Source organism: Astyanax mexicanus, unplaced genomic scaffold (assembly GCF_023375975.1).
Source record: "Astyanax mexicanus isolate ESR-SI-001 unplaced genomic scaffold, AstMex3_surface scaffold_46, whole genome shotgun sequence".
Classification (NCBI taxonomy): Eukaryota; Metazoa; Chordata; class Actinopteri; order Characiformes; family Acestrorhamphidae; genus Astyanax; species Astyanax mexicanus.
Window position 1 is genome coordinate 122501 of NW_026040056.1, and position 13664 is coordinate 136164.

General features: G+C 40.4%; 2 protein-coding genes across 2 annotated transcripts; one reads left to right on the plus strand and one right to left on the minus strand.

Annotated features, from left to right (window-relative positions):
- Window positions 1-2002: 2002 nt before the first annotated feature.
- On the minus strand, window positions 2003-5273 carry LOC125795262 (zinc finger protein 239-like). The gene is made up of 2 exons (XM_049473775.1): window positions 5209-5273; window positions 2003-3471 (listed from the first exon to the last, which is right to left on the minus strand). The coding sequence occupies exon 2, from the start codon at window positions 3337-3339 to the stop codon at window positions 2215-2217; it is 1125 nt and encodes a 374-aa protein (XP_049329732.1). The 5' UTR covers window positions 3340-3471; window positions 5209-5273; the 3' UTR covers window positions 2003-2214.
- A 942-nt stretch (window positions 5274-6215) lies between these two features.
- LOC125795260 (E3 ubiquitin-protein ligase TRIM35-like) lies at window positions 6216-13425 on the plus strand. The gene is made up of 6 exons (XM_049473771.1): window positions 6216-7123; window positions 7504-7590; window positions 7972-8202; window positions 9295-9317; window positions 9407-9519; window positions 12472-13425. Exons 1-6 carry the CDS (start codon window positions 6701-6703, stop codon window positions 13023-13025), a joined length of 1431 nt encoding a protein of 476 aa, XP_049329728.1. The 5' UTR covers window positions 6216-6700; the 3' UTR covers window positions 13026-13425.
- The last annotated feature ends 239 nt before the right edge of the window (window positions 13426-13664 follow it).

Here is a 13664-nt window from a genome sequence, read left to right on the forward strand (position 1 = left end):
CCAATTTTTGCTGTTTAGTTCTAGAGTTCAGTACAGAGCTGTTTAGTTCTAGAGTTCAGTACAGAGCTGTTTAGTTCTAGAGTTTAGTACAGTGATGTTTGGTTCTAGAGTTCAGTACAGAGCTGTTTAGTTCTCGAGTTTAGTACAGAGCTGTTTAGTTCTCGAGTTCAATACAGAGCTGTTTAGTTCTAGAGTTCAGTACAGAGCTGTTTAGTTCTAGAGTTCAATACAGAGCTGTTTAGTTCTAGAGTTCAGTACAGAGCTGTTTAGTTCTAGAGTTCAGTACAGTGATGTTTGGTTCTAGAGTTCAGTACAGAGCTGTTTAGTTCTCGAGTTCAATACAGAGCTGTTTAGTTCTGTTTGCGTAAATCTTACTTCCTTTTTCACTTCGGCCATTTCATCTTCCGTCAGGTGAGACGCGTCCATTTCCGCCTCCAGCCTCGCGCTCCCGGACCCGCCGCTCGCGTCAGGCCACCCGGAACAGCCCGCGAGCTCAATCCAGAACTATTAATCCGGATTAAAGTCCGAAAAACTCCAGTACCCGAATTACAGAGAACCAGCCCGAGCTCCGCGCACGCGCACTCACACTACACACGCACGCACATACAGGAACTACACTCACTTCCTCCTCTCGCGCACCTACGTAACTCCACTGTGCTCGTGCACAGTACACCTTTAGTACTGCACTCAGCGCGCGCCTCAACAAGTTACCTGCTCTTGCCTAGCTCACCTGTACCTCCCTTATCTCACCATTACCTCCCACCAGCTCACCATTACTTCCCCCCAGGTCACCCCCCCCCCCCCCCAAGCCCCAGGTCACCTTTATCTCTCTCAGCTCACCTGTACCTCCTCAGCTCACCATTACCTCCCACCAGCTCACCATTACCTCCCCTCACCTCACAACCCCCCCCAGCTCACCTGTACCTCCTCAGCTCACCATTACCTCCCACCAGCTCACCATTACCTCCCCTCACCTCACAACCCCCCCAGCTCACCTGTACCTCCTCAGCTCACCATTACCTCCCACCAGCTCACCATTACCTCCCCTCACCTCACAACCCCCCCCCCAGCTCACCTGTACCTCCTCAGCTCACCATTACCTCCCACCAGCTCACCATTACCTCCCCTCACCTCACAACCCCCCCCCCCAAGCCCCAGGTCACCTTTATCTCTCTCAGCTCACCTGTACCTCCTTAGCTCACCATTACCTCCCCACAGCTCACCGTTACCTCCCCTCACCTCAAAATTTGTTTTATTTAATGCAAGAATAAGAAGATTTACTCTAGGTGCCACATTTCACAAGATATTTGCCAAAAGGCTCATTGTTGCTCTAAAACACCCCCATCAGGTCTACTGCAGTCAGTATTGCACCTTCTCTCCATATTTGTTCTTCAGATTTTGAGTTCAGTTTGAGCTCCATGATTTTTTCCCTCTGAACTCATTTATACTTTTTTTAGATTTATACAGAGTCTAATCAGGAACTGATCTGTGATGGTTGATTGGGTATCTGTGTGTAACGAGACGTCTGTCCTTTCTGAAAGAGAAAAAAATATTAAGAAAAACAAAGCTGGCTGTCTGGGTGACAAATACAATTGGAACCAAATAAAGGAATCAAATAAAAGTTTGTACAGTTTGTGATGGTTGATTGGGTATCTGTGTGTAATGCCCTTCTAGCTACCGGACTGACACCAGTTACACACACAAATAAAACATTTAAAACATTTAATATTAAAGAAGTGAATAACTTACATAAAAATTATGAATTGCCTTTACATTTTAAGATCCTCATTTCAAAAACAGAAAAGCTGCCAGATGATGCAAGAGTCCGAGAATTAAAGTCGCAAGACTGCAAAGCTGATGACTGAAGATAATGATTCCCTAAATTCAAAACTTAAAGAAAACTTTCAGAAGAAGCTTTTAAATAACAATCAATAATGTGATGTTCAGACTCCCAGCCAAATCTGAATTGGGGCATATCTAAACTGTATCTAGATTTATTCTGCAGACAGTCAGACAATCATGGTTTGTAGTGTGAACAGTCCAATCATCGCTCCACTCTGAATGGTGTGTAGTGTGAACCGGGCATCATTGCTCGCTTCTAAGAAAGAGAACCTAAGGCATCTATGAGATAAAACACATCACTTATTTTTAAATTCAACACGACTGGTGGCTCAACAATCTGAACACGAAGCTCCTTCTACAGCTTAAACCGGGTTACGGTTTCTCTCTGGTGTGAACGCGCTGGTGTGTTTGGAGACTGCTGCATTGAGTAAAGCTCTTCCCGCACTCTGAGCACTGATACGGCCTCTCTCCAGTGTGAACACGCTGATGTGTTTTGAGGGCACAACTCTCTCTAAAGATCTTCCCACACTCTGAGCAATAATAAGGTTTCAAACCAGTGTGAATGCGCTGGTGTGTCTTGAGAGAACTGGCTATGGAAAAGCTCTTTCCACAATCAGAGCGGTGATACGGTTTCTCTCCAGTGTGAATGCGCTGGTGTATTTTGAGGGAACCACTTTCTGTAAAACTCTTCCCACACTTGGAGCAATTAAAAGGTTTCTCTCCAGTGTGAACGCGCTGGTGAATTCGGAGATGATCGTGCCTACTGAAACTCTTTCCACACTCCGAGCACTGATGCGGTTTCTCTCCAGTGTGAATGCGTTGATGTATTTTAAGCTGACAGCGTTCAGTAAAGGTGCTGCCACATTTTGAACATTGAAAAGTTTTCTGTCCGGTGTGAATACGCTGGTGTTTTTGGAGACTACCCAGTTCAGAAAACCTTTTCTCACAGTCTGAGCACTGATACGGTGTCTCTCCGGTGTGAATGCGCTGGTGAATTTTAAGGGAACTTGTTTCTCTAAAACTTTTTCCACACTCTGAGCAGTAATACGGTTTTTCTCCAGTGTGAATGCGCTGGTGTCTCTTAAGATTAATCTGTCTATTGAAACTCTTCCCACAGTCTGAGCACTGATATGGTTTCACTCCAGTGTGAATATACTGGTGTTCTTTAAGAGCTTTCAGAGAAGTAAAACTTTGTGCACAGTGTGAGCAGTGATACGGTTTCTCTCCAGTGTGAACGCGCTGGTGTTCTTGGAGAGTACTCTGTCGAGTAAAACTCTTCCCACAGTCTGTGCATCGATAGGGTTTTTCTCCAGTGTGAATGATCAGGTGTCTTTGAAGTCCACTTTGTCGATTGAAACTTGTTCCACACTCTGAGCAGTAGAGAGTTTTTTCATTGTGTGTAATTGTCAGTATTTGTTCGCTAGATGTTTTGTTGAGAATATCAGGAGATGTTACTTTAGTATTGAAGGTTTGGGACACCGTATCTTCATAGTCCATCTCTTCTGTGTTTGTAATGAACAGTAGAGTCTTTCTTTTGTTGGTGGGTTTTGATAAGTTTTAATTCAGAACTCTCCAGTAAAACAGCCGATACAAGCAGAAGAAGAATTTGTAACGAGACGTCTGTCCTTTCTGAAAGAGAAAAAAATATTAAGAAAAACAAAGCTGGCTGTCTGGGTGACAAATACAATTGGAACCAAATAAAGGAATCAAATAAAAGTTTGTTGTTCAGGTACAGCAGTTGGGATTATACAGGAGAAAAGGAAAGTGATATTGACAGATTTAATAATGTAGTAAATAATCAGGAGGCATCTGGATCAAACTCACGCTTGCTGAGGTTTAGCAGTGGCTCCTTGGCTGAGGGGGGGGATTTTAGAAAGATTTTAGAAAGAAGATTCCAGCCAGAGCTGCCAGGTTTGTGTTTTTTTCCACCATATTAAGCTGTAAAAATACAGTTCTGGCCCAAAATTTAGAGACTGATCTGATCTCTGAATTTGTCTTATTTTAAGTTTGATCTCTGAATTTATCTTTATATGAAATCAGTTGTTTTTGCATTACCTCACTGCCCACAGTAAAGTTTTATTTTTGATATTCGACTTTTCAGCGCTAATAACTTTTGAACAGAGGATGATTTCCAGCAGATACTTCCATAATCAGGGCAGTAGGACCACAGAGACACAAACCCCTTAGAATTTGGATAAAGTGCCAATTCTACTGAATATTAGATTTTATTATTATTTTTTTAAATATATACAATGTAAAATACAGTAGAATTGGCACTGTACCCAAATGTTAAAGCGTGTGCGTGTTTGTTGCCACCAGTTGTATCATACACACTTATTTTTATTGTTATGTGTAATTCGGTTTGAATGCTATTAAATTTCAAAATAAATAAAATTTTATATTCAGTAGAATTGGCACTGTATCCAAAGTTTAAAGGGTGCGTGTTTGCTGCCACCTAGCTGTATCATACACACTTGTTTTTAGTTTTCTGTGTAATATAGTTTAAATTCTAATGATTTTTAAAATATATTAAATTTAATATACAATAGACTTGGCACTGTATTGTAAATATAAAGGGGTGTGTTTGCTGCCACCTAGCTGTATCATACACAGTTGCTGAAACGCTATTGAATTTGTGAATATATAAAATATAATTAAAATTTTGTATAATATTAATGTGTGTGAAATTTTCCCCCAAATAAATACCCCTGTTATTTAGATGAGGATATGAACATTAATGTGTATTTTAATGAACTGCAGTGATTTAGAGGTGAATAAATGAGTGTGTTCAGATGTAGAGGTGGAAGTCTAGAAGTACAAGTATTTTATTCTGAGTGGAAATGTGCTCTCAGTTTTTTAATATTAACACTAAAATGGCGTTGAGCAAATTTTACACAAACAGTAAAAGGAAGGGTGAGGGTCTCTGTGGTTCTTCTGTCCTGATTATAGAAGTATCTGTTGAAAATCCTCCTCCCTTCAAAAGTTATTAGTGCTGAAAACTCGAATATCAAAAATAAAATTAGCTTTACTGATGTTCCTCACTGCCGAAATATAGCCTAAAACCCCCATTCTACTCACACTTTACTCACACTTTACTCACTCTAAACTCTGTTTTTTCCCAAATAGATGATTTAAACGTTAGACGTTCACTATAGTCATTATTATGTTCCATGTAGTTTTATTTGCTATTTCAGATTCAATTCACCCATTAATTCATGCTGATCACTCTCTCATTATAACCAGTAAGTTACATAACCTGTATATAACCAGTATAACATTTATTACCAGTATATAACCAGTATATAACCAGTATAACATTTATTACCAGTATATTAACAGTATAAATTGTATATTATAGTTATTTACCTGCAGCAGATCCTGATTCTCTACAGAAACACTGCGGATCTTCTTCTGCTTATATTTGGTGTTTTTAGGGAACAACTAGCGCCCCCACCTGGGCTGGAGGGGCACTTTTGTAACACTTATATCTAAAAAATAATCTCAGCAGATCCAGTAAATCCAGTAGTGTTTAACATGCTGGTCTGTACTGGTAAAAAAGCTGTAACCAGTAACAATGAGATGCAGCTTTGTCCTATTCTATTGGCAGTACAGGGACTAGACAAGCTCTGTGTGCATTTGCACACCTGTGTCAGCAGTGGGTGAACATTCAAGTAGCTGAAGGTATTAATTAGAATTAGAATATATGACTCCAGTATATTTCATGGTTTATCTGCTTAACTTTATCATGGTAATCTGGGATAATGAACCTGTATACTGTATACTGTGGTTTCAGATGTTTATGTGAAATAAAGTTTTAATGACGGGGCATCCTGACTCCATCCAGACTTCACTCTCCCAACATGTATTTAGAAAGTGTTTTGGGTCTGAAATGCAGTCAAAGATGTTTGTTAATATTTTTTAATGAAGATGAGCAGATAAAGCATTAAATATATCATGGGTTCATACTGTGTGCAATCAAATAAAATCAAAGGAACCCTGCAGTCACAAAACAGTATTAGACATAATCCTGACGTAAAGTTTTTGTCATCTGACATCATGACCAATATTCAACCTGAAATGAACAGAAAAGTAAGAAACACTGTGTGTGTATATGTTTATTTACTTTTTTATTTGTGTGTGTGTGTGTGGGGGGGGTAATGCAGATCCTTTATCTTCTTTCTAAAAGAGTCAATATAATTTGTGTCTGAATTAGTGTCACGTTTGCCAGACGAGAGTTAGAAACTCGCAGATTTTTTACATAAAGTTTATTACTCAAATGATTTGGTTTATTAGAGTTCCGTGGGACAGGGATGGTAAATATCAAAACAACATCTCCACCATACCAGAGAGAACAGGCAAAAAGGTCATATACGGGTGATAAAAGAGACAGAGGAGGAAGGCAAAAGAATAGTCAAAATAACAAAAAAAGATCGGTAACAAAACAGCAAAAACACAAAAGAAATGTAAAGTAGAAAATTTAGGGATAAAGGTCCAATACTCAGCAAAGGAAAACAGAGGAATTTATACACAGTTGGACAATCTCAACAGTCAGATGATGCAGCATGTCTGAGGTAAACACAGGTGCATTCTGGGAAATGCAGTCTTTGATCATCTCCACTGGTTGGGGAGCTCTGTGTTTCTGGTTGGTGATGAACTGATGCCATCTAGTGGAGAAAGTACACAGCACCTGGAACACAAACCTGACCGTCTTCTCTTTTAAAGCCCCTCCCACTAAACTCTCCCTCAACCTGAAAGGGCAAGTCTCACAGCTTTCCCTGAACCTTTATTAGGAGCAACTCAGTCCTTCAGAACGGATCTAAAACCCACTCAGTTCCAGCACTTCAGCAGTTTAGAGGAAATGTCTAGTAGGAACCCTCACCCAGAAGAAGAGTTCTCATGTCCTGAATGTTGCCAGAACCTCAGGGATCCAGTGGTTCTGTCATGTAGTCACAGAGCGTGTAGAACCTGTCTCCAGCAGTTCTGGGATTGTAGGGGGTCTCAGGAATGTCCAGTTTGTTGGAAAAGATTCTCAGAAGAAGCTCTGCAGAACTCGTGTAAGGCTTTTCCAGAGAGCGCAATTCTGGGATCTTCAGCAGGGTCCGAGGGGGTCTGTGGTCTGGGGTCTTCAGAAGGGTCCGAGGGGGTCTGTGGTCTGCACAGCGAGAAGATCAGTCTTTTCTGTTTGGAAGATCAGCAGCTGGTGTGTGCCGAGTGTCCGAATTCAGACCAACACAGAAACCACACCCTCCGTCCAACAGGGGAAGCAGCGATTGACCTCAAGGTAGGATGTTTAACACTGTTTAACACATTTTGCTCAGTCCTGGAGATTTTCTTGCTGAGCGAGTTTGTCGGGTTAGAGGTTGGTGGTCTGTTACAAGACAAAGACTTAAATAAACACAGTGGGTGCGGCTTTAGAGCAAAGGGTGCAGCGCAGAGTCGGATCAGAACAGCTGTCAGAGTAATTTACTGCGGCATGACTAAGATAAATCATGTAAAGAATTCTCAGTCCAGCACTGGTTGCTATGGTATCCTCGGTGGTTGCTATGGTGTGATATGGTGTGATCTGAGGCTAGTGTTCAGGACAGACGCCCACCACGTCCTGTAGTTCAGGTCCTGTAAACAGTGGAGAATTCACTGGTCTGATCTTCTGTTTTATTACAGAAACAGCTGCAGGATGCTCTGCAGGAGAACCTGGATCTCCTAAAGACGACTAAAGAAGACTATGGCCGAACCGCAGCCCACATCAAGGTGATCCTCAACTGTGACCCCTGTCTGAGTGTCTACTGGGGGTGTGATGTATCGTTCGCAATAATATTGCAAAAAATTCTGACATAATAAATAATGATTGTGTGTCAGTGAATGTTGTATTTGTTTTGCTGGTTACTGTATTAACTTTTAATCGTTTGTGTTTATATGCAGAGCTAAATATTCTACACTTTATTTTTGTGGTATTTTTTTCTTTTAATTTTCTAAAAATGTCTCATCGCCAAGAATATCTCTATCACCAAAATACCCTAAAATATCATGATGTTATTTTAGGGCCATATCCCCCAGCTGTCCTGTAGGTGGTTGATGTGGTAAAAGCAGGATTAAGATGGTGATGGTGGTTCCTGCGGTCTCTGATTGCAGGTTCAGGCCGATCACACCGAGCAGCAGATAAAGCAGCAGTTCCAGAAGCTTCAGCAGTTCCTGAGAGATGAAGAGGTAGCGAGGATCAGAGCACTGAGGGAGGAGGAGGAGCAGAAGAGTGGGGAGGTGAAGAGGAAGAGTGAGGAGCTGGATGGAGAGATATCAGCTCTGTCAGATGTGATCAGAACTCAGGAGGAAAAGATCGGAGCTGATGACGTTCAGTTCCTGCAGGTTAAAATCCCCTTTATCGTTATTAAACACTTTGGGCCTATTTTAGTGATCTATAGGTGAGCTTTTAATTGTGCACCGTGCAGCTTGATTTAGGGCGTGGTGTCAGTGTGTCTTTGCTATCGTAACAATGGGAAAATTACACCTTGCTCATCTCGAAATATGCAAAAGGCATGTACTAATTCTAATAATTGGTGTGGTTAATTTTGGGCATAACATGAAATTAATCAGAGAGTCTCTTGCTCATCATTCTCTTTAAGAGTAGATCAGGTGAGCTCTGTCTTTGGTGGATTGCTATTGTAACAGTGCAGCTACCTGGACGTGTTCAACAAACTCTTCTCAGCAGAGGAAACTGAGCTGCTGGTTGACGCTGTGAAGGAGCTCCAGCAGCTCATTTACGGGAACAGCAATGTTATTTTATTTACTATTCTGTTTATTGTTGATGTAAAAGTTGGGTTTGTGCTGCTGTGTGTTCATGTGTGTGTAATAAGTGGGGGTGTACGCTCGGCTCGGCACAGCGCCTGTGTTACCGAGATAGCGATGAACGTCTGACTGTTGGCGCCTGTCTAGGTTGTATTCAGTCAGTGGAGCTCCTGTGTTTTCTGTTACCAAGATAAACAAGATAAAACTCCAGAAATGTACCTGAACACACCTCATTTCCAGAACACCACGCCCATCAGTGTAGATATATTCAGAAGCTCTGCTGCTGTTTAAACCAGGCAGGAGGGAGGAGTGAAAATTGACTGTTGGCAGAGTGTAAGATAGCAATGAGCATCAAAAGGCACCAACCTACCATTTGCACCATTAGTGTTTACTGTGTTGGGTGAACTGGCTTTGCACTGTACCAGTATAGGGGATATTTATGTTTAATTATTTATCTGATCTACAAGCATGATTAACTTTACCGAGTGAGACCATCAATATAACCAAGCTTCACCGTGCTGAGCAAAACCAGCACCATCAAAACTAATGTAATATGTACTGAAGACTGAAGTCAGTAGCTGGTTGATTACCAGTACAGAGTCGGTGTGTTTTATAAATATGTTTATTGTATGTTTTATACTTTTGTTTGATCCAAAATTCTTCTCCTTTTAGAACTTCCAGTCTGCAGAGAACCAGTGAGTAAAGACCAGAGCTCCCAGTTTATCTCCTGTTAAAATATGATTCATTCTTATGTTTAGATAAATGAACCAGTTTTATATTTTAGAGTTCAGCCCTCGATACCAGAAAACACATCAGGAAATCTGATCAACGTCTCCCAACATCTGTCCAACCTCAGCTTCAGAGTGTGGGAGAAAATGCAGGAGATAATCCAGTACAGTAAGTCCTGCTTCTGATTTACATACTCAACCCGTTTCTATGGGTGTGACTAACATGCATCTGCACCCGGAATGCCCACAGAGGGGGGCGTGGCTTCTCCTCCCTTAAACAAACAAAGACTTTCTAAAAGTCGTTTTGGACAAAAGAAAACCAAATTCATAATTTTTCTCCGACACACGAAGAATGTAGCCTTAAACACCCACACGTCTCCGGCATTAACTCACCACTTCATTAACTCACCACTTCATTAACTCACCACATCATTAACTCACCAAATCATTAACTCACCACTTCATTAACTCACCACTTCATTAACTCACCACTTCATTAACTCACCACATCATTAACTCACCACTTCATTAACTCACCACTTCATTAACTCACCACTTCATTAACTCACCACATCATTAACTCACCACTTCATTAACTCACCACTTCATTAACTCACCACTTCATTAACTCACCACATCATTAACTCACCACTTCATTAACTCACCAAATCATTAACTCACCACTTCATTAACTCACCACATCATTAACTCACCACTTCATTAACTCACCAAATCATTAACTCACCACTTCATTAACTCACCACTTCATTAACTCACCACATCATTAATTCACCACTTCATTAACTCACCAAATCATTAACTCACCACTTCATTAATTCACCAAATCATTAACTCACCACATCATTAAATCACCACATCATTAACTCACCACATCATTAAATCACCACATCATTAACTCACCACATCATTAATTCACCAAATCATTAACTCACCACATCATTAAATCACCACATCATTAACTCACCACATCATTAAATCACCACATCATTAACTCACCACTTCATTAACTCACCAAATCATTAATTCACCACTTCATTAATTCACCAAATCATTAACTCACCACTTCATTAACTCACCACTTCATTAACTCACCAAATCATTAACTCACCACTTCATTAACTCACCACTTCATTAACTCACCACATCATTAACTCACCACATCATTAACTCACCACTTCATTAACTCACCAAATCATTAACTCACCACATCATTAACTCACCACTTCATTAATTCACCAAATCATTAACTCACCACTTCATTAACTCACCACTTCATTAATTCACCACTTCATTAATTCACCAAATCATTAACTCACCACTTCATTTATTCACCACTTCATTAACTCACCACATCATTAAATCACCACATCATTAACTCACCACATCATTAAATCACCACATCATTAACTCACCACTTCATTAACTCACCATATGATTAACTCACCACTTCATTAACTCACCACATCATTAACTCACCAAATCATTAACTCACCAAATCATTAACTCATCACATCATTAACTCACCACATCATTAACTCACCACTTCATTAACTCACCACATCATTAACTCACCACATCATTAACTCACCACTTCATTAACTCACCACACCAATAACTCATCACTTTATTAAATCACCACATCATTAACTCACCACATCATTAACTCACCACTTCATTAACTCACCAAATCATTAACTCACCAAATCATTAACTCACCACTTCATTAACTCACCACTTCATTAACTCACCACATCATTAAATCACCAAATCATTAACTCACCACTTTATTAACTCACCACTTCATTAACTCACCACTTCATTAACTCACCACATCATTAACTCACCACTTCATTAACTCACCAAATCATTAACTCACCACTTCATTAACTCACCACTTCATTAACTCACCACATCATTAACTCACCACTTCATTAACTCACCAAATCATTAACTCACCACTTCATTAACTCACCAAATCATTAACTCACCAAATCATTAACTCACCAAATCATTAACTCACCACTTCATTAACTCACCACTTCATTAACTCACCAAATCATTAACTCACCACATCATTAACTCACCACTTCATTAACTCACCACATCATTAACTCACCACTTCATTAACTCACCACTTAATTAACTCACCACTTCATTAACTCACCAGATCATTAACTCACCACTTCATTAAATCACCAAATCATTAACTCACCACTTCATTAACTCACCAAATCATTAACTCACCACATCATTAACTCACCAGTTCATTAACTCACCAAAGCATTAACTCACCACATCATTAACTCACCACATCATTAACTCACCACATCAATAACTCACCACTTCATTAACTCACCACATCATTAACTCACCACTTCAATAACTCACCACTTCATTAACTCACCACATCATTAACTCACCAAATCATTAACTCACCAAATCATTAACTCACCACTTCATTAACTCACCACTTCATTAACTCACCAAATCAGTAACTCACCACATCATTAACTCGCCAAATCATTAACTCACCACATCATTAACTCACCAAATCATTAACTCACCACATCATTAACTCACCAAATCATTAACTCACCAAATCAATAACTCACCACTTCATTAACTCACCAAATCATTAACTCACCACATCATTAACTCACCACTTCATTAACTCACCACTTCATTAACTCACCACTTCATTAATTCACCACTTCATTAACTCACCACATCATTAATTCACCACTTCATTAACTCACCACATCATTAAATCACCATATCATTAACTCACCACTTCATTAACTCACCACTTCATTAACTCACCAAATCATTAACTCACCACATCAGTTCCTCCGTGTTTAGTGGGGGGGGGGGGGGTCCCTAAAAATAAAATAATGTGAAATTAAAATGGCAGATTATTTATATAAAGATGCAAAAAAATGAAGCAGAAGCAAACAAGTCCTGTCTCATCCTTTTTTGTCTCGTCTCTTCCTGTCCTGTCCTGTCGAGTCTCGTCGAGAGATGCGTCACCTGTCAGTGTGAATGGAGGGGAAGGGTGTGGTTGTCTCTAGTTGTGACGCTGCGTTGTGTTTTCTGTCCTCAGCTCCCGTCACTCTGGACCCCAACACTGCAGAAGACTCCCTCCACCTGTCTGAAGATCTGACGGAGGTGGAGGACACGGACGGACGAGAGCCGGTTCCTCGTAATCCTGAGAGATTCGATCTGTACCAGTGTGTTCTGGGTTCTGAGGGGTTTAACTCGGGGACACACTGCTGGGACGTGCAGGTGGGGGACAGTGAGGACTGGGACGTAGGCGTGGTGTCGGCGTCTGTAAGGAGGTCTGGAGACTCGTTCTGGGGGTCGGCCTGGACTCTGGGTTACGAGGAGAACAGTAACGAGTACTGCGTTCACCGTCCGGGAGAACCGGATCACTTCTTCACCCCCGACCAGCCGGTTCAGAGCGTCCGAGTTCAGCTGGACTGGGAGGCGGGAAAACTGACCTTCACTGACCTTCAAACCAACGCTGACCTTCACTCTATAAACCACGCCTTCACCGAGAAACTCCTGCCTCTGTTTCGCAATTTATCTCACGCTCCTCTGAAGATCTTAGCGGCGCAGACGTCCGTCAGAGTGGAACAGCGGAACAGAATCATATAGATTTTTATTATAATATTTCTGTTATAATACCAAATGATATCTCTAATCAGTTGGCTAAATGTATTATATTATAGTATTATATTATTCGTACTAAATATAAAACACACACTAGTGGTTACATCACCAGGAATAATATAATATATTAATATATAATACATGATATATAGAATTCATATAACCAGGTGAATGGTTGGAACTATGTTTATGACATATTCATGGTTATTCTGGAAAATGTTTACCATTTATGTTAACACTTAAAATTGCTTTGTTCACTATTGACCAATGAAATGAAGAATCACTGTGTATGGGATTGTATAACCTGTGTTACTTTAGAGATCTCTGTGTATCTGCTGAGAGATCCTACACAGGTGGGAATTCTTAATAAATAGAATGAAATTGTTGTGTTTTGTATGGAATTAGTGGAGTGATTGTGAACTTTAAGGGCTGCCCACAGTGGGATTTGAGTGTGCACTACTAGGACTGTGTGCAATGGTTGTGAAATAAAGTGAGAAAGGCAAATAAACGACGCATAAACAAGCTTTAAAAAGGAATTTAGGAAAGACTTTCTGTAAACAGTCTTTCTTTCTTTTAGCATCTCTCTTCTTTCCTTTTTGAAATCTTTTTTTTGGCTTTTTAAAG